The 21,829-nt window shown below is 35.7% G+C and overlaps 1 protein-coding gene across 1 annotated transcript; it reads right to left on the reverse strand.

Moving 5' to 3' along the window:
* Nucleotides 1–683: 683 nt before the first annotated feature.
* AIMP1 (aminoacyl tRNA synthetase complex interacting multifunctional protein 1) lies at nucleotides 684–21,749 on the reverse strand. Its single transcript, XM_005418171.2, has 7 exons — nucleotides 21,651–21,749; nucleotides 16,396–16,529; nucleotides 15,539–15,652; nucleotides 13,138–13,296; nucleotides 10,478–10,689; nucleotides 7,023–7,191; nucleotides 684–938 (listed from the first exon to the last, which is right to left on the reverse strand). Exons 2-7 carry the CDS (start codon nucleotides 16,502–16,504, stop codon nucleotides 772–774), a joined length of 930 nt encoding a protein of 309 aa, XP_005418228.1. The 5' UTR covers nucleotides 16,505–16,529; nucleotides 21,651–21,749; the 3' UTR covers nucleotides 684–771.
* Between the last annotated feature and the right edge of the window lie 80 nt (nucleotides 21,750–21,829).

Below are 21,829 nucleotides of genomic sequence, written 5' to 3' on the forward strand. Positions count from 1 at the left end.
TGCAGGCTGGTCTTATGGGGTTTGAGGTTTTTTTTTATTTTTTATTAGCTCCAGGAATCTGTTATTAATTATTTCTTAGTCCTACCGACTGGTTTGGAAGGATATACCTAGGTGGACTAGATAAAGAACTATTCTAGCAAAGTGGCAGCTTTGATCTTAATGAAATTATAACAGTTTAGTTCTGGGGACATGAAAATGTGTCCACTTGAACATCCTAGGGCATAAATTACCATAGTTTAATCTTCCAGTTACAACTGACTGCAGACCACAGAAAGAACACAGGCAAGAACAAAGTAGCAGAGGCTTACAATACACCTGAAAACTGCTTGGAAGAAGAGGAGAAAAACTATTACAAAGTGACTAGAAGAATAAAGACAATTGTGATCTTTACTAACCAGCTGCTAGTCCTGCAATTAGCACACAAGGAACACGGCAGAATATTTTCCTTATTTCCTTTAGCTCTTGCTAAATAGAAGCTCTACACCTTCAAGCTGTCCAGAAAATTTACTTGCCTGCCTGTGGTCCCACCACAAACAAGCCTTGGCAATTAAGTTACGAGCACTGAGTGGCTAATAACTGCTGACAGCACACAACCTCAAGGACAACAAGCCAAGTGAATGAGTGAATTGTCAAAATGTTGGAGATGTAACATATTATGGAAAAGAAGTCAAAAAAACCCCAGGTCTTAGCCATGCATTTAATGTTTTTTATTCTGCTTGCATCACTTTCTATTTCAACATCTGTACAAGTTTCTAATAACCATTTATTTATTTATTTGATTCCGCTGTTTGCCATGGTCTCTGCCCGGCATACTCCTTTTCCTTTCACTTCAAATGGAACTCCTTTGTATGTAGCAACACACTGGTCATTGGTATGAAGATCAGGTTGGATTTGCTCCCAAATCTTCTTCTTTGGATTAAGTTCCTTCTCAGGATCTCCTGTTTCAAAACAAAGAATAACCTCATAGCACACAACTCAGCACAAGAGCACCATGTACTTACACATCGATGACAGCCCACACAGCATCGCTGCACACACTTTTAAGGGATAAAAACCCTAACATTCCTTTTGATTCTCAAAATGAAAACTTTAATTGGAATTAGGAATTGTCTAGGAAATGTCTCCAGAACCTCTCTGAAAAAGAAGATCTTTCAAGGTAAAGAGGTTGTATCAGACAACAAGCACTGTCAAAAGGAAGAAACTAAACCATTGCTGTTAGTTTATACTACAGACCAAAAGAATTCCCAAGAATTAAGTACATATGGACCACAGAAGTACACTGCTCACCAAGACAGGTTTGTCAGCATCTTTACTTTAGAAATGAATGATGTTTTTATAAGAAATTAAATGCACTTAGCAGATGCTGTTACAGTTGTGGAGTACTGAACTTAGACAAGAATAGTCCAGAGGTAAAATACTGACATATAATTTTAGCCCTGAGTTACACACTGTTCTGCTATGCTTTGTATTGTTTGATGACAAGCTCTGGTGCCCAAAACAACAGAGGCAGAAGAAATTACCTAGAGTTTCAGCAATTATGGCCTCAGTCTTTATAAACTTCAATTTCCTGTTTCCATGGATATATCATAATAAGATACCTATACCCTAGTGGTATTGACAGTAACTAACTACATTAGCAAATCTGATTATTTAAGGATCTCTAATGACCACAAAGTGTAGCCTTTTTCTACCAATGCTTTGAAATTTTGTCAACAAATTAGATAGCATAGTGAAGGATATTTTTCCTATTTTTAAATAAGCATGAAATTCAAAGTACAGACACAAACCAAACTAAATACAGGGATTTTAATGTATCTTTTTCTAGTAGTTGGCTGAAATTCATCACTGCTTGCTAAGTCCTGACTGACTGATCAACCAGTGGTTAAATCCACTATTGTCATTCCAGCCTGTCTTATGCCTTATTGGCATTCTCCTTTAAATGTTTTCCATAGTTCAGCCTACTTACATTCCCAATGCCTGCAAACCTGAACTATTTCTGTCTGTATGGGTATTCTGTAGTGTCTGGGTGTCTGTATTCTGTAGTTTCTATATATGCAAGAGAAGCAGACTAGGCCAGATTTCTCTGTGAAGCAAGCTAGCCTTATCAGAGCAGTATCTAATAATGCAGTCAAGTTATTTTACATCCAGAGTGCATTTAGTATTTCAAAGAAAAATCAGTCACAACATTAATAATTTTTATATAATATTTATAATTAATATTAAACAGAGGAATAAATTTGAATACTCTAATTACTTAAATAATTGCACTACTAAATAAAAATTATTAAATGTTTAGAGCTAATTGTGCATTTTCATAAAGATAAATCAGCTTAATGCTCAGGTTCATGTACAAAGGCAAACTTGGATTTAGACCATAGTGCATGCATACAAACTAATAAAATGATTAAATAGAATGTTAAGTGATCCATTGTACATTTTCCTTCCCCTCCTCAAACATAAAAAGCACATGATTTCTTTTCTTCAGTAAGAAAACCTCCTGACTTTTATTATAAAAAACATGCTTTGGATGTTAATAAGTTTCCCTGGAATCCTGCGTCAAGCTCCCTTGGGATCTGTGGTGAGCTCATATTAGATTAGCATAGGCACCAATTTTAAATACTACCAGAGCTTTAGGCTGTGCATTTTCCTATGCCTTCTCCTCACTGCATTCCTTCTTCCCAGAAAATATTCTTTAGAAGAGTTTCTATAAATAAAATAAATTGAAGCTTTTAATGGTTTAACCAGTTTTCCACTCTTTTTACCAAAAATGGGCCAAATAAGAGGTCCCAAATTTTGTTAAACATATCATTCCATCTCACAGCTTTATTACAAAAAAATTTTCATAATAGGCAAGAAACCTCTCCACTTTGTAACAGTTCAAAAACTGCTGAAAGAATATATCTCAGCACAGCAAGGGGCAAAAGGACGAGTGATGTGTGACTTTACTTAATACCACTTGCCCCACAGTGGATTGTAAGCATGCAGCTGAAGGAAAGCATGCATACACTCCAGCTTTGATTAAAAAAACCTGCTAACTACAGGCTAACCACTGCACTCCAGCTTTACCACTTTTCATTCTTTTAAAGAGATAGTAATTCATTAAATTGCTAGTGATTCTTAGAACTGAATGATAATTTAATTATCTAATTTAAGTAACACGTCTTTGGTTCCTGTGGCATCAAAGTATCTGATACTGCTATCAGAAAAGAGACTTCACAGTTAGCTATAAATCTTCAAGTATTATTGCCCTCTTAAGGCAATTACTGTGCAGGAGGTTGTAGAATTTACACACACATGATAGAAGAATTCTTAGATAGTTTAAAAATCAGACCTTTTCTAGGGAAGATGGATAAAAATTTGATAAAGTTCTTAATGCAAAAAAAGGCTCAAGAGACCTTGAAGATTCATGCACTGGAGTATAAAACACTTCAGTATTAAAAATTCCACTGAGGGCAAAGACATCAATTAAATAAACAAAACAGAACAGTACTCCAGGCAACAGCATTCCTTACCAAATCACTCCTCAATATCACTCAAGATAGTTCTAGGTAAACACTCCACTAAATACAGAAAAAAATTTAATTGTTTTGAGACAAGATACCATTTGTTTACTTTGACTAAAATGGCCAAAGAAAATTAGTCTGTATCTCATGAATATTTTGTATAATGGAGAGAGAAGACTTAAAAATAGCTTGATTCCAAGCTGCTTGATAGACAGCTGTGTGCATTTTAGAATTGCTTTATTGCTGCTGGTGGTGCTTCTGTTGCTTCACAGACTTTCATACTTCAAACTTAAATAAGACCCAGCTGTCCTTTCTATTTTAACTTCAAGGGCTCCAACTGAATCTTTATGCTTTACAATTACTTTTTAAAACAAAAAATTGATCAGAATATAAATGGTTACAATTAAGCAGTGAAATTAAATGACATCTGACACAACAAGGAGTCTATCCTCCTGGAAACAGCATCAGGCAAGTGCCAGATGGTCTTTGAGGAGACAGCAGCAGCCAAGAAGCAGAAGATTTAAACACAAAAAAGGTGAGTAGAAGATAGATGTTCAACCCTGTTAAAAACTGAGAAAGTTTTCCAGTCTCCAGTGAGCTTCCCCATCTCCCGATGAGTTTCCCCCTAATTTTGTTTACAACAGCAACACTCAAAAGACAAATACCCAACAAATAAATTTAGAGAAACAGATGTCACCATGATTTTGTAGGTCTCCATCTATCAATGGGTTTTTTTGCATCTTCCTACTCAAGATAGTAAAATCACAAGTCTGAAAATTCTTTTAAATAAGTTTTATGTAAGAAGAAGATAGATCACTCTACTTTGTACTATTAAGCATTAAGTAAATTTTCAAAGTCAATGACTAGCTTAAATCTCATACCTACAAAATTTTCCAAGCAGCTCTTTATGAAGCAGTAGAAAACAGTGCCACATTTCAGACTACAATCTACAGCCCTGGATATATACACCTTGCAAAGGAATTGCAAAAACCTTCATTTGGCACTTATCAGAGCCCCATGTCTTTGGCTCTCCACCAGAAGAAAACTGATATAATCCACACAAAATCTTGTCTTACTGGTTGCAAGTCATAACTTCAGAACTAGAACAACTTACACACCATATTTAGCTTATTCTGTATCTTTTAAAGATCAAAATGTCAACACGGTGTCTGCATACCGTAACACCTGGGAATTATTTTAGAGCAAACATTTCTATAACTGATTGCTCTAGGAAAGCTTTTTGCCAATGTAAAAAACCTACACAACTGGAGTCAAATAGTTCAATAATTTTGATGGAACTCACTTCATCAGTCATGTGCAAGAACAGATATGCTGGTGAACAGAAAACAGTGCTACTACCAGCTCTCACATTTTCAAATGCCAGGTATATTGCATTATATATATATATAAAATGCTACTTGAGGTGTAAGTTTGGAGGAAGGCTGTACCTTACACAAAAGCAAACAAAAAAAACCCCTCAACCTAAGCAAACAGGGCTGAACCTGTACATCATTTTTCAGGGCTTATGCACTGGAAGTGTTTATTCTACAACTTGATCTTCTCTTGCACATCCATTTCCACAGCAACAGATAACAGTGTGAGTGTATTTGTACCTATGATTCTTGCAGCTAACAAAGGCCCAACATTTAATCCATCTTTACTCACTAGATGTGATAAGAACTAGAAGCCATGAATGAGTATTCCTACAATTTAGTCAATGCAATTGATTGCTGAAGCATTTAAGATTTCAGTGCAGCTAACGAATTCTGCATCTCAACAAGCAAGCTTGATATATTTTTAATACAGGAAACTGAAAAAAAATTGCTGCCTGTCTGATTTCCTTTTAAAACAGTATTATTTTAAAGTATTTTCAATTGGAGCATTAAATCACAGCAAGCTGAGATATTTTTCAACTTCATAAAACACCTAGATAGAGCATTGCTTCCTTTATCATATTCTAACCAAAATATATCTTTTTTTTAAGCATCACAATTTCACTTTTGAGAAGTATAAATATACATATATACATACATATGTATTTCTGAAAGGTATTTCATGCAAATATGTTTAAGCATGGAGCTTGCCAAGAGATTCATAAATCAAAACTCTGCTGTACAGCTAGAAATTGTCAGAAGTGCAATAGTTTATTAAAGTTCATATGGCTCTATGCAGAAAATAAAAGTTACACCATTTTCTCACATGTGAAAGCCAACTTTTGAACAATAAACTCCTCCTGAAGATGCATACTTCATTGATAAATGCACACACATACACTTTCACCCAGTATGGGAAATACTGGGATTTGGAGCATGTTCTTTCAAGTTTAAGTGATGGAGTGATCCTGACCAGAAGAGCACTGTTCACCAAGACCTCTGTGATCCACTTAACAGCTGACCTGAGTAGCTCTGGCCTTGGGCTGTGCTGCACAAATTCCTAATTTCCTAGGGTGCAGGACAAACCTAGGCAACTGATTGTAAGAGAGGAGTCTACAGGCAGCTCCCATGTGGCACCAGCAACTGAGCCACCTGTGTGTCCTCGCCTTTATGGGACAGGGCAGCACCAAGTTCTCACACAAACTTCCTTTACGATTGACAGCCACAATGAGTAAAAAGATGCAGCAATAACTCAAACAATGGAAAGGGAAGAAACTCTCCTTATGTACAGTGTGCTGCAGGTGCATTCCCATAATCTGAGACATGTAAGATTATTTATGCTAGTTTCTCTTTTTAGACTCAGCTCTTAATAAACAGCATTTTAAATCAACATGATAAACCTATCATGCTTTGAGTTCCCAATATGCGGTCAAAAGTTAATAATTTTCATTGAGGTGGAAGAAATGGAAAAATGGATGAAAAGCCATCTTTTGATAAAGTTTAATTTGGTAAAATTCTAATTTATATTCTGAAAAAAGATGGATTCATTAATTTAGTTAAGTGGGAAAAAGTCCAATGTCTTTCTTTGGAAACCTAAAAAGAGACTTTGCCCCAGACAAACAAACAGAAAACCCTGGCGTTTTGAATATTACAGGCTCTTCTCATGAACAGGAGACGTTGTTCCAACCCCTTCTATCCCCTCCATCCCTTCTTCCTCAAAAAAGGAAAACTACCCAAAGTTCTGACACTTTCATTACAGGGAGGAGCTGGAATTAGGAATTTAATACTTTATCACTTACTCTGAGACACTCTGAAAGATGCTTTACATTTGTTTGTTGTAATTTGCCAAGTACGTTTATCCATATATATAAAAACTGAAATACTGACACGTAAATAATGGAGTATTTTTCATTTAAGTTCTATACAACTTTATCAAGTAACAATTTTTGACAGATGATAAAGTATTTTCAATCCTTTATTTATACAATATTAGCATGGCAGTAAAAAAAAAAATTAAAAACAAGAATTAATTCAGAAAATTTCAACAAAAACCCAATGAGCTTTAAAAAAAGGCTGCTTTATGTGCTTCAACACTGAGGTTACCTTGGCATACTTGTTTCTATTATTTTCCCAAATAACTACTTACCAGGAAAACCTTCAAAAGTGATTCTGTCCCCAGGTACCGCTCCAGATGGAGGAGCCAGAATTTCCACTTTTTCTGGGGAGCTGGCACACATCACCATTGCTTGAGATACTACTCCTCTCATCTTTGCAGGCTTCAAGTTACAGAGTAGCACTGCCATCCGATTCTGCATCTTGGGGGAGGAAAACAGAAGGATGTGAGTACTTAAAATGGCACGTGGCTTTGAGGACTCCCATTATTTCATTACAATGAAAGAATTACAGTGATGAGATCTTACCATGACAACTGAAGCGTAAGAGAAGCACGTAGCAACAGATTCACAGTTTTAATGGCTGGACACCAGTAACATAACATCTAAACCCCCTAAGAGCTGGTCAGTGAATAAGGGATTAAATGCTGAAATGTGACATATTTATCATGGAAATATAAAATATTCAATTTATTAAATTAAAAACCAGATGAGGCATTTCACTCGCATTCCATCTTTATGCATTACTGACAATTGCTTTAATCCACTTTCAATATAGCACTATTAAGTAAACAATTTTTACTTAATGATAATAATAATTTAACGATGATAATACTAAAAGTAACAACAAGTCTACAAGTTAGGTCCATAGATAAAAATTTCAAAGTGTATCCTGGAAGCTTAGAGGTCTTTTACATAATGAACTCACTTGAATCTTAAATTTTATCTTAGTTAACCCAAATGCCTTGAGTGTTTTTTAGCCACCGAAAAATGGCTGTATATACTGAACACTGAATTTTTTAGTGCAAACCTGTAAAACGTTTCTCTGTTTGTTGTTTTATTTTAATAATTACAATAGTAAAGCAGAGAAAATACTCTTTGTTCAGAAAAACTGCCACACTTTAGACTCTAAAACAAACCACACTTTCAAACAGAATAAAAATTGAACCCTGAACATTCTTAAGAGATAAAGTAAGGATGTCTTAATTCCCATGCTACCAGTGCACATTATATATAAGTATTTAGTATTTCTAGATTTTGGTCTTTGTGCATCACAGTACAGACTTTGAACAAAACCAGCAGGATTAATAATTAATAAAACTCATAAGATCAACTATTTCAGACACTGCATATTTTCCAAGGACAACACCTTAAAAAGCAAAATTATATATAGCCAAAATGAAGCAGTTATAAGAACAAGTTATCTTGCATCAGTTTCAAGCCAGCCCACTGACTGAAAATTTCCCAAGTTATTGCTATGGAAATAAGTAGCACAAAACACAAAAAACAGTTGTAACATGTCAGTGACTAAAATGCAAGTTGTAGCATTATCTAGCACTGAATAACAATTAATGAATGAAAGGCTAATTATTGGGTGGACATCACAATGATCTAGAAAGAAAAGATTTCAAGGCATCCAAGTGGAGGAAAAGTTTCTGCTACAAAAATCAGAGTATACAGTTCACAACAGATGTACTGTAATGTATCCTCTTACAATGAATGGTTGGAGAATAGCATTTCTGGAGGATGATGGTGGCCTCTTCTCTTCTTGTTAAGTTTAAGACACATTCCCTACATTCCTGTTCTTCACTTCTGATCACTGACATGAGGTTCTCTTAGGTTAAAGAGGACAAGGTGACAAAAAGTGAGACTGGAGAACTGCCTGAATTTCAAGAACAATTGCTTGAAACAGGTATTGATGCTAGGAACACACAGAGATCCACTTCAAAAAGCCAAATGCAGTGGCAGAAAAGCTGTCAATTCCTTCTGACATCTCAGAAATTTCCCCATTGTCCCCAGCTGCCAAAAGAGCTCAGCAATGGCATGGTGCACCTTGTGCCAAGATCCTTCCACATCCGTGTTACTTGTGACACAACTGCTCATGACAATAGAGGGTGCAACTTCTGACATGGCTTCACCACCACGTGAACAAAAAAACCACAGCATTTCACATATAAAGTGGGCATGCCAGAAGTTTTCACACCCATAAATAACTTGCACTGCATACTGAAATGTTAGTGAAGATCCATACTGTATTTCCGAACCAAAAGTAAAATCAGATGATACAAATACTACAGCCTCAAACACTGCTAAATTACCACATCAAACACCAAAATCATAAACAGCTGAATTTTTTGTGAAGAAATTTATGGCTATGGTCCTTGATCTGATGTATATATTTTTATTTCAATATATGGCAGTAGACACATGCCAGGCCTTCACATTTTTGAACACTTCAAAAAACACAAAAAGATGGAAGCTTGCCCCCAAAAATTTACTGTCTTAATAGAGACTTGCCAAAACCGAAACCAGACACGCAAACAAAAATGCTCTCAAAGAACGTGCAAGGATGATCCCTAATTCTCTGTTAATGAATACTTCAGATTATTTTTCCACTCAGAAAGAAGATTAAATAGAAAAGACTCCTGCTGCCATTTCATTCGGTACACTTGATGTTTCTAAGTATATTTAGAATAGCTTTTAATGTTTTCCTCTACATGCTTTCTGGAAAGCAGACTGCTAAAAAGCAAGCAAGTTGAGATTTTGCCCAGTGCAAATCTAGTAAGTGGACACCATCAGTTGATCAGTGCAGAATAGTTACTCTATTCAGGTGGGTTTTTTTGGTTCAGTAACTTTCTGTAGCATAAAAAAAAAATAAATCACAATTTTAATTGTTTCCTATGCTTGCAGTCTTCCATGGGGACAGTGCGCAAATAAGGATTGAAAAGACATTTAAGAAAGTGGAGCTTTTTCCAGACTAAGATCAATTCCTTCATGATCCATTTTGCAGTTGCTCTACACAACACTGTTTTAAATGACAAGCTTGCATTTAAATTTAGGAACAACCTTCAGTAAACTCCTCTCACCCTCTAGAAGAGGTGTGAAAGGAAAACTAAATCTTGAAGTCTCAGGTTGTTCAAAGGCACCCATAAACCATCTGTGTCAAACACCAAAGCATATCAACTGAAAAAAGCATGGACACAGATTCTATTCTGCACAAGGAAGTAAAAGTATGCATTTTGTATTCCACTGTTGTTTAAGCTATTCATTGCCAGCTAAGTTGAATTTACATGCTCTCTGCTTTACTTCATGCCAAATATTTCAACAGGCTATAAAAGAGAATTGGAAGGCAAAGGTTTCAAAAGTTTGGATCATACCAAAAAGGTTACTATGACTTCTCTGCTACATAGTAGGAAACCTAAAGGAAGAGTAACATCTGTTTAGTTTAGGAGTTCAGTGCGCACTGATGGCAGAGGAATTGGAATAAGATCCCAGGATAGAAGTTTCTGCAATCAGAAACTGATTTGGGGTAAGGGTACTTCTCTGGTTTCTGGCAAATGTTGTTAAGTATTACTTCCATCTGCATTTTATTTTTGTTTTCATGACTGTACAAATCTTTTAGCAGAATAAAAACATATCCTATAAACAGATGAATGCCTTAAGATACTTTAGGAAAGGAAAAGCTATCAGTAAATAATTTTGTCAATACCTTATCCAGAGGAACATGTTTCACTAAACCGCTGACAACAGTCCTTGGGCTTGCTTCACCAACATCCACTTGTTCAACATACAGAGTGTCTGCATCTGGATGCTTTTCAGCAGTAATAATGCAGCCAACACGAAGATCCAGACGAGAAACATCTACAGGTTTCGCATCGCTACCTCCAGCAGCTGGCTGCTGTTTCTTCTCCTTCTTTTCACCTATTAGAGAACATTTTGTTCCATGAAATAAACATTAAAAAAGCACAACTAACGTATATGACTACTGCGAGGGAAAAGTGAGCTACAGCCTCAGAAATAAGCATAAATTCTGTGCAAAACACAAAAGAGTAGAGTTAGCACCTCTGTTACCAGTTTCCAGTGGTGAATTGTCATTCACACTTCAATTTATGTCATTACCTAAAATTATTACCACCTCCTGTTTGCAAAGTCACCCTGAATTTAAGTGCAGCTAATGTGTGACACACATACTCTGACAAAGGCTGCATCAATTAGCTGATCATCCCTTTCAAATAATTAGCAATTACCAGTAAGCCTTGCCATGGTGTTTCAGCAGCAAAAGGAAAGTAGGGAATCACAGTCCAATGGGTTACAAGTGCTTATCAGCGTGGTACACAGTCAGGAGCTGTGAGGTCACTGCAGCTGCACTGTCCCAGCTGCAATGCAACCCTTCAAGATGACATTAGCCAACATTCTGCACAGCCCAAACACAAGAGTGCATGAAAATGCTCATGGCTTATGAGATTCCCCTGGTGTGGTGTCTTTACCCCATGATCACCACACAAAAGACTATGTAGTATAAAACAACAGTGAAGCAACACTCCCCATACTCAGCTGCTTATATAAATCATGGAATCATAAAATATGCAATATTCCTTTCGAGATGAGCAAGTTACATGCAGTTTATAGATAAGACTGTGCTGTTTTGGAGACATTAAAGACTTGTTTAACAGCTATAATCTCTGGGAGATTAAAAAAGTCTAAGATGTGCTTACCTTAAATAAGCATATTCTGTTATTCTTTCATCCAAGATAACTTACATATTAATGTAAACTAAACTCCCTTCTTAAGGGAGCAAAAAGGGTAAAGTGGACACAATGTGCAATTTGATTTCATTCATCATTCTTCTAGTACAGGCATGAAATTAAATGATACATTCAATAACAAAAAGGCATTTTTTTTAATATAAGCAACAGCTCTTCAAAAATACTTGCTCATTTATGATGAAAAGCTCTAGAGATCTGGGTTTTTAATGTAATTGACAATTTGATTAATAAAATCAGTTGTATATACAATAATATAAGAGAAACTGGATAAAAATCCCAATCAAAATAGCTAACATAAAATACCTAAGATAATTTCAAAGACCTGCTAATTTTATCCTTGGTATAATTCCACACTGTTCTCCATGACATTCCTCTACAAGAGAAATGAAGTCTTTCCTCAAAAGAGAACACAGCAAATGTGTACATGGTGTGTATACACACAGACACATAGAAAATATCCATTTCAATGCCACAGGCTAAGGAGAAAAATTCACTCCTCTGGCCAGTGTCAGAGTCAGCCCAGAATCCATATACAGAGAAATCATACAGATAAGGTTTGCAAGAAGTAGAACAAAGAAGATGAAAACAACCAGAGAGGAAAGAGATGACATAGGTGACAGAAAGCAAAGGGATTTGAGATAGTCCATCATTTCACCAATTTCTAGACTTAAAAACCAATTTTACGTATTGGTTACTTCAACTGTTAAATGCAATACCTACAACAGATGCTGAACTCCACAGAAACAGCCTGTGCAGGACTACTATTTAATGTTTGTGCTATATTTCAGCTTAAGACAAAAGTCTAACACTGCTTTCCATATGAGATGAGCTGAGTTGGTCAAAGCATGGTGCTAGTAACACCAAATTTGTGGGTTCAACCCCTGTATGGGCCATTCCCTTAAGAGGTGGAATTGATGATCCTTGTGGGTCCCTTTCAACCCAGAATATTGTCTGACTGAACTTAAGCTACTTGTATTGTACTTCCCCTCATCATATATAGAAAGTTTTATTTTTCCTTACTGAGTGTTTGCTCTGTAGCTGCTGAATACTTGAGGGAAAAAAAATTAATTCCCTGCTATGACATGTGGCCTCCGCTTTTTGTATTTACAGCTCTGTGGAATATTAAGGTGTCAAAGGCTGAAATACATTAAAAAATATAAAATAGCTTATAAGTAGCTGTACAGCTCACCAGGAAAAAACGAGACCGTGCACTATCATAATATCTAAATTCTGTAATCTGTACAAATCTAATCATAGCAAATTATTAATAATCTGTATAAGAGAATGATTGCAAAACATAGTAAGTTACAAGATACACTTGCACAGAAGTACAGGTGTCCAACAGACATGCCTTGTTTTTTGCTGGTGGTGGTTTTTTAAATGAGGAAGTGCATTCACATTAAACAGAATTTGGCATGTATCCCATGCAATGAAGAATCTGTAGCTTACCTGACAACTGTCACTAGCTTCAAGTATATTCAAGATTTAAGAGCTAGCACATGACTCTTCCTACTGTAGCTGTATGAAAGCTTTTTTTTCCTCAAAATCGTGCAAAAGCACTTGCATAAATTAAATACCTCAACTGTCTATCAGACATAAGTACCTTTTTTTTCTACTTTTTCTTTCTTTTTCTTTTCTTCATCTTCACCTTTAATTTGATCTTTGGAACCAGAAGATGCTGTAACTGCTGTAGGTTGTGGAACATTCTCTGAAAACGAAGCTGTAGAAAGGGTTGTACCAGTAGGAACTGCAACCTGCTTTACTAAAACCAAAATCACAAAAGTTAGGGGCAGCACCAGAACCTGGAACACTGACATTTTTAAATGTACAATGTAGATGAAAAAGCAGAGAGAACTGAAAATTTTGCTTAATACACTAAACCACAACCGCTGAGTAGTGAACCACATTACAAAACACGTTTCAGAACTTAATCTATATATGATTATTATGATCAATAAAAATGAAGTGTTTGATTACACATTTTTAAATGTGAAAACGTCCTAAATGCAAGAAAATATATAAGCAAATAACATCTCTTTTTCCAGCTGATTTCATCATCTAGTTATTTTTTCTACCAATTCCCTATTTCCCATATGTTTAGTTTCAGTTTATAACTACTAGCTCTTGTCATACTGGAGACTATTCCATAAATGAGTTATGCACAAAAACATTTTTATAGCATATTCAGATCATCCATCAACTCTTATGATTAACTTAAGAAACTTGAGCCTGAATAAAACAAAATTACCTGCAGCCCTAATGTGATCTGCTGATTTCTCTTTTCCCTAAATTCTCCACATTACCTTCAACAGCTCTTTTTAAACTGCTGATACGTAATTCTGACATTGCACTATCAGTCTCACCAGATGGAAGTGTAAGAAGCACTTCTCTTTTACATTCTGCTCTTCAAGAATCTCATCAAGGCTTTTAACCCAATAATTGTACAGGGTAAGCATCATCCGTGCACTAGGTAGTACCATCAAGGCTCCCTTTCCCAAGCAAGGATAGATGAGAGGATCTTTTCAAGTTCCTTTCAATCCTTTCAGTGTTTTATCATTTACAACTGATACATTCTTCTGGTGTCACCACGACAGAATTCTCCATTCTGAATACATAAACTGAATACATGTTTTGTTTTTCATTTCAGATATCTAACATTTCTGAAGAACTGCACTTTGTTAGTTGAAGCCTGTCCTCTTCAACACACATGTGATTTGCACAAATTATATTCTTATAAACAGCTTTCTAAAATAATTTGAATATGAAATTTGTTATACCAACAACCACTTGCTTGCTAGCTGGGGAAAGTCTTTGTTTCTCAGGTTTTTGAAAAAACATCTTGTGGTATTTTTCATCTTCCATGTCCATCTAATTTCTGTGCTTAAATACTTAGTCCCTTCAGATCTAACACACATCTACTCCCTTCAAAAGAAAAGATCTGAATATAGTCCTACTACCACTTAGATGAACTAGCTAACTAAAGGAAGATGCACACCAAGTATTTCCTCTGCCATCTTGGACCAATATACCTTCAGACCTTTCTCAAGCACATCAGATTCTGTGAAATATCCCACATTTGTCAAGAACTGCTGCAGACTAAAAGACAACAAAGAAATATAAGTAATGGTTTGGTTTAGTACATGAAAAGGCTTTTTCGGTGTCCAGAGGAGAAAAAGAATTCTCTGTATTCACAACATGTTAATCTTTTTGAAGACTGAACGTGCTTTTACATCAGTTAAACCTTCAGTGAAGCTAAATGCCAGCGTCCAGATACACTGGATACTATCTTAAACAATTTAGAATTCTGATAGCATGGGTTAATAGCAATAACTTTTGAGGGCAGAAGAGGACTTTTTGGCAATAATTTTAAAAGACAACACAGTGTATCTGAAACATTTCAGTTTTGGGGTTTTTTTCCTCTTTCCTTTTTGTTACTATGAAGTATATAATGATGGTATAAACTGAATAGAACCACATAGAGGAGAGCAAAGAAAGAGTAAGTCCAATGGAAGGCTGGTATAAAGCACAGAATCATAAATTCAGAACACATTGTTTATAAATTTACATAACCACAGCTTTCCTAGAAAGTCCCTGACCATCTGTACCATGCACCATGTACTTTGATCTTTCCATAGTGATTTTTCAGCCATGCTAGATTAAATATTCAAAGTAGCAAGAAGAGTTAGACATGTAGCAATTTCTACAGAATTACAAGGAGTCATTGTCATCAGTGAGGTTTATGGCCTATTATGCAAGGCACTGAACAAAAAAATACAAAGAACTAGTTCCATGTCTGATTAAGTTTAGTATATAGATCTGTCAGGCCTGTAGCTTATTAAAATGTTGGAATCAAGTAACTTTTCATAGGCACGGAATCAGGGAAAATCCAGAATTTGTAAGAAATACCATAGCGTCACATGCAGAACAATAAAAATCAAGAAGAATTAAGATAGTTTTGTGCTAACTACATCAATTTGTATGAGAATAGCACTTTTTTCCCCCACCTCCATTTCGAATTTCAGCCTGAATCAGCTCCTGTTTCAGCCCTTCAATTTCTTTCTTCAGTTTAGCATTTTCTACACGGAGCTTCTTCTCTTCTCGAAGAGATGCTTGCAAGACTAGAGGTGACACATTAAAAAAAAAAACCAGGTTTCAGTAACTAGCATTCGTCACTTTGGACAGAGAGGTTTGTTTTTAAAGAAAAGTGAAACATGGTGAGCCAAACAGCACAAAAGTGAAAAATTTCAAGGAGTATATAATCAGAAATACTTAGGAATTATTTTCTTTGTTGATGAAATAGACATTTTTACAATAGTTACATAATCAAATTGCCTCTCAATATGCTATCTTCTCCGTCCCCTACACAGAATCACAAGAAAAAACTCTGAGAAACATACAGAAAAACCTTGATGATGTTTGTAATACAGAGCACCTTTGTTCACTGATACAGCTGAGTACAAAATATCAAAACTGAAGCTATGACACTCCTGTGAGAATGCCATAGTTGTGAAAAATCAATACTTAATTCAGGATAAGGCATAGTCTCGTATTCTTTCCAACTCCTTTTGTCTCTTCAAATGGTATTATGTTCTATGAAATTTCCATAATTTGTGTATTAATTCTTCCTCATCCACACCTCTTCTATTTCAGAATAAGCAGCTTCAAAAAAAACCCAAACCAAACAAGAACAAAACCCCTACAGCCCACATGACAGTCAAGTGGGGCTACAATTGCAAGGTTTATCTTGGAGAACTTGAAATGCTTTAAAGGTTGACACACCAAATATTCTCATTTTCTGCTATGTACATTTACTGTTAACCCTCTGGTTAATAGGTTTAGCATAAGATAGATAAATCCTTACTGGCTTTTTCCTTGAGCAGGGCAAGTTGCTGCTTGAGGTACTCAATAACTTGATCAGCCTCTGCACCCTTCTGCTCCAGTCTGTTCAGCACTGCATTGTTGGCTGCCATCTTTACCAAAAAACGGGATAAAAACCTAGACAAACAACAGCCTAAAATTAATGACTTCTTAACGTAATAACACTATTATCTCTTACCATGTCAAGCAGTTCTCAAATCTGTTGCTGAACAAAAAAATTTGCTAAGTGAAAAGCTGGGCTCCTACCTCTTAACACAAAGTCCAAACAAAAAGCAACGTTAAACCGAATCTGATGTTTGACAGCTGCTTTCAAGTGCTTTGAAAGAAAAGTTATTTTTCTTCCCAGCAGTAGAAAATGTGTTCTTCCTTCATGAAACGGGGAAAATGTTGGGGGGCAGCAGGGGTGGGGGGGGGAATGTGGAAGGAAATAAAAGGGGAAAGATTGGACAGGAAAACACTGTATCCTGGGCTTAACTAAAGAAAAAATTAAGTGTATATCAAATTTTATTGAGACTAAGAAAATGGAATCATGCCACAAAAATTTCCAAATGTTTCCAATAAATTTATTGAGAATATACTGAATACTTCATACATTGTGCTTGTGCATATATTAAGACTTTACCGCTTTACTTTTAATAGTCATAATTCATGAGTATTTTTACTTATCTCAGATAAAAACAACTTTTATTAGAGGTTTACACTTCAGAGTTATTTTAGCACCAATTTTGACTATTTGATTTTGCACCCACTGAAATGGAAGGGCCAGCACACAGATAACAAAGAAGCAGGGAACACAAAAGACCAACAAAGAGCACAAAAAAATGCTGTCTAACCTTTTATGGTATTCACCATTTACTAATGTTTCACTAATGTTCCAGAAAGTAGTTATGTCTTGTGTACAGCCTTTATTTTTTGAAAGCTACCAAATCTGGCCTACCTTCCTTCTCAGGAACATTTGTGTCTAAACACAAGAGCTCAAATAATGGCAACAGGATGATGAAAAACAGTTACAATCACTCATATCTGCAGCAGAGTGCTTTTTCCCTCCCACTCAGTATCTAAATGAGAAAAGAATCTGCACTAACAGCTGCCTCTTCTGTAAATCAAAAAAACTGGTTACAGGTGGGAAGAAAAGATCTTTACAAGCAATGGTGATCTAATTCCTGTGAGGTGATTCAATTCCTGTAAATTTGTCCATGAACAAATGAAAGAATTGGTCAGAAAATGGCAATCCAGGCACATGTATTGGCTCCTCAACTTTATCAAAATACAAAAATGCCTTTTCTCATATCAAATTGGCAGATAACTTCCTATTTTCTTCCAAGACTATTGTAACACTATGATCTAAATCTGGTTTTAACATACAAATAATATTCCCCATTGGGATATGCAACAAAAGTCATGCTGAAGAAAAAAGAGATTAGGAATAACTGAAAGGTGAACAGCTACAATCACATTCATGCCAGGGTTAACATACTGTCTCTGCTGCACTCTAAAAACTGACACACGTTTTAGATCTGATCTTACATTATAATTAACTCAAATGTCCACAGGAATATATTTAAATTTTAAAAAATAATAGTAAAAACCCCAGAAAACTAACTACAATTATTCTGGAATAGTGTATTTAAAAGGAATAGTGCATTTAAAAGTTCCCAGAGTAAAATTCACAAAGCCAGAGAGAGGTGTAATAGACAGATGATGCATGGGGTATCTCGAAATGTGATGCATGAACCAAAATCCTGCCTTCTTTGCAATGCAATACAAACAAAGTCTGTTCTACACACACTGTTTCACTTAAAGATGCGAGACTATTATGGCCATCACACCTTCCACTCATCCGCAACAGATTTTTCTTTTAAAAGAAAGAAACTCTCTTGGGGCAAAGAGCAGAAAAATCTCTCCAGGACAACCAAACTAATTTTTATATTCAAATTAATGTCTGCTAACAAGAAAATAATTTTGTTTTCATGGGCAGACTGAAAACAGAGAGTTTCAAAAAGGAAACCAGTGATTCCAATAAGCTCCTAATTGAGATGTCAAATGGAAACAGACATAAAACTATTATGGCACAACACAGCATAATACAAAGCCTGGGATATTACAGTCTGCATACCAATAAGATTTCTTGCAAGCTACAAATTCTCTCAGGGGAACACAATACTAACAGTGGAAACTTTTCCAACAACAACAAAAATGCTACTAAAACTTCAAAGTGAATAGAACTGGTACATTTTATAGATTTTAGCCAAGTTGGCTAATGAACTGAAGATCTGGAAATGAAGTTACATGATTACAATTTTCCCACTTGTCAAATAAATTTCTGTAAAGCTAGTATTGCAACAATAACACAAAGGAATAGGTATTTCCGATGCTAATATAAAAAGGTAACAGGCTGAAATGAACTGCTGCAGGAACAAGCACAGGAACCCATACAGCAGAGTGATAAAACTGTATCCAAAAAGGGCACATGAAGGAAAAAAAGTATGATCCACCCTTTATTACAGAATACAAAACACATTAAAAATATGAAAACTGCAACAATCAAAGGTTACAGTCAATTTTATTTTTTTTCTTTTTTCACCTTTATTTTCTTTGCTTTCCACTATCCTATCACCCTAACACCAAAAAAAAAATCCTACGACAACCAACCCTTACTGGTGATACAGAAACTAAAAATTAGAAAGAAAATCAGAAATAATATAGCTTAAAAACCAGATCACAGCTTACTGCAGATATATTCTGACCTGCTTAGGAAAAAATCTCCCAAAGAGCAACTGAAAGTAAAGTCACTTCATCCAATTGTGCCTAATGAGCTCCCTTCCCTTGCTTTGAAAAACAGGTATGGTGTATTTACATTCAGACATTCTGGAAAAGTCCTTAAGTTACCTGCTTGCTTAGCTAAGGGAAACTGTTTTATCTCAGACCTCTGGGGACTGCTGGGTTATTTGCAAGACACTCAGGACCACTCCAAAACCCACTTGCTCCACTCAATGGAACTCAATCTTGAAATGAAGGACTCAAGCTGTACAGTTATTCATTACACTGCACATCAACACATGAGAGCTGTTTCATTTCTCATCATTCTACCTGATGATTAAGAGAGTTGCCCATGTTTTTTTTAAACTGAAAGCACTGCCTGATGCTGTCTTCTAAATAGCTGCAGTTCCCTTGCAGGAGAAAACAGGCACTATCTCACTTTGCTGCTCAAAAACAAGTAGTGTAGAAGTGTCCCCAAAGTGGCAAACTCTCTATAACAAATCAAGCCTTCTCATATAAGTAAGAATTATCCCCAAATTTTAACATGTTTTACAAATACTTTATCAACACTGGCCTCAACTTTAAAATATATCCAAATCAAAAACTGAACACACAAAAGATGCTAAAAATGTCAATCTGGTTGTACCTTACTTTTCAATGCTGTCCATTGTTAAAAGAAAAAAAAAGAAAAAGCCAAAATCCCTATAAAACTAATGACAAAATTTAAAACTCTAAAAATTAGTTTTGGAATCTATCCATAGTCCGAACATAGAACCGATTACTTTCCACTATTGGAAAAGCAATCACTAAACAGAAAAAAAACAAAACAAAACCACAAACAAACAAGCAAAATATAAATAATAAAAATAAAAATAAAAAAGCAACACCTGAAACTGGAAAACAACTGACTGCTAAAGCCTAAAACTTAAAAAAGCCTAAAAATTAAGTCTGAGCATTCCTTTTTCCAGCTGGAAGTTTTAAAAAGCTCAACACTTTGAAGCTCTCAGCTTTTTCTTGCAATGTTTTGCTAATATCAACACAAAAAGATCACAACTGCAGGAGATTTAACCACAAGTGCCTCCTTCTCCTCTCTTCCTCTCCCACGTACACATTAATTCCTTCACAGTAAGAGGGTAAACTTTGACAGCCCACCACACGGGACAGCATTCTCCTCTGCATGGAGCTTTGCTCTCACCCATCGCTGCTCTGTGTCTGCCATGGAGGAATCAAGTATTCCGAGAGCAAAGCTAATTCTACTCACCTTTAACAAAGAGCAGGAAACAACCACACAATGGCCCAGGTGGCATTTTCTGTGAGGCACATGTTTATGGTATGTTAATGAGTGCCAACCAAGATCTAAGATTTTATTTTCTCACAAGAGGAAAAAAATAAAGATCTGACATGCTGGCTTTTCAATTGAGATGATCTGTTAAAATCAAACAGAATCAGTGGTATATTCTAAAATTATCAACACCACAAAGGTAATTTCTCCAATGCTAACTAAAGTTCAATAATTTAAACTATATAAAAATACTTAATTCCTCTTCCTAAGCTTTTGGTCTTGAATCCTATGATCTCAAATTAAACTCTTTTTCTTCCTTTGCAGAATTGTGGCCAATTTGTATAGCAAAGTATGCTACTCTCTGTAAAAAGACCAAGTACCATCACTTTGTTTCGACAAGAAGTGTGTTCAAAGCCTTCTATCTGAGCATCTTTTCTGAGTATGGTCCTTTCTGGCACACAATCTTACAAAAACCCATAAACATAACAGAATGTGCCAGCTGTTTGCCAGACTCTGCTTTCCTGTGCTTTGCACTTCTATGAACTGTGAGCATACGGTGAACCAGATTTGAGAATCTCACATCACACCTTTTTATTCTGCAAGGTAAGGAGCAACAGTTAGCAGATCAAAACAGAAGAAAGCGGACCAGAAGTATGTTTTCTTTGGCTGAACCAAAGTACTACTGCAACTAGGCAACTGTTGTAACTCATCCCATATTTTCTCATCTTAGAGAACTGAGATCCACGCTTGATAAACCAATTCTTTCTTAAAGGTTCTTTCTAACTTCTGATAAAATATTCTAGGCCTGATGCTGTCAGCACCTTTTGCTAAGATTTAGAATACCTGATTTGATGAGTTCACATTTTTGGAAGAAAAACTTAAGACAGTTTTTAGTTTTCAAACCTCCGAAAATTTAAGCTATATAAAAAAATCCAAGCCAAAACACAGGAGAGCTACAACTAATTAGTTCTGAGATCAAATCTTAGTTTTGACTTGATCACCCTCACACTTCACTCTAAGTAATGCAAAGAAAATCAGCAGCAATTCCCCACTTGTCTTAGGGAAGCAATAGCCTGAAACACTTTGTTACAAATTTTCAGTTAAACAGTTCTGTTGCTAGGACATTTTGGAAATCAGGTACATTTAGTAAGTTTCATCACTACCACAAAAAAATTGGCATTTCACTGGCTTTATACCTGTTATATGTTGTAAAACACAGTCATGGCTTTTATACCCATGTATCCCTTCTCAGGAAATGAAGTTCCAAAAGATCATGTGATTCCACCCTTAACAGACAGAAAACAATCATATTTACATATTGGAAATGTAGGTTTTCCACAGTTTCATGTGGAAAAATATAATTCCTCAATAAAAA

This window comes from Geospiza fortis, unplaced genomic scaffold (genome assembly GCF_000277835.1).
Source record: "Geospiza fortis unplaced genomic scaffold, GeoFor_1.0 scaffold11, whole genome shotgun sequence".
NCBI lineage: Eukaryota > Metazoa > Chordata > Aves > Passeriformes > Thraupidae > Geospiza > Geospiza fortis.

Excerpts from the sequence above, each read along its gene's own strand:
- AIMP1 (XM_005418171.2), bottom strand. The coding sequence starts at position 16,504 with ATGGCAGCCAACAATGCAGTGCTGAACAGACTGGAGCAGAAGGGTGCA. Across the intron at positions 13,297-15,538 it reads GGCTGAAATTCGAAATGGAG|TAAAGCAGGTTGCAGTTCCT; the intron begins GTGGGGGAAAAA and ends TTTTGGTTTTAG. Across the intron at positions 10,690-13,137 it reads AGAAAAAGTAGAAAAAAAAG|GTGAAAAGAAGGAGAAGAAA; the intron begins GTACTTATGTCT and ends GTTCTCTAATAG.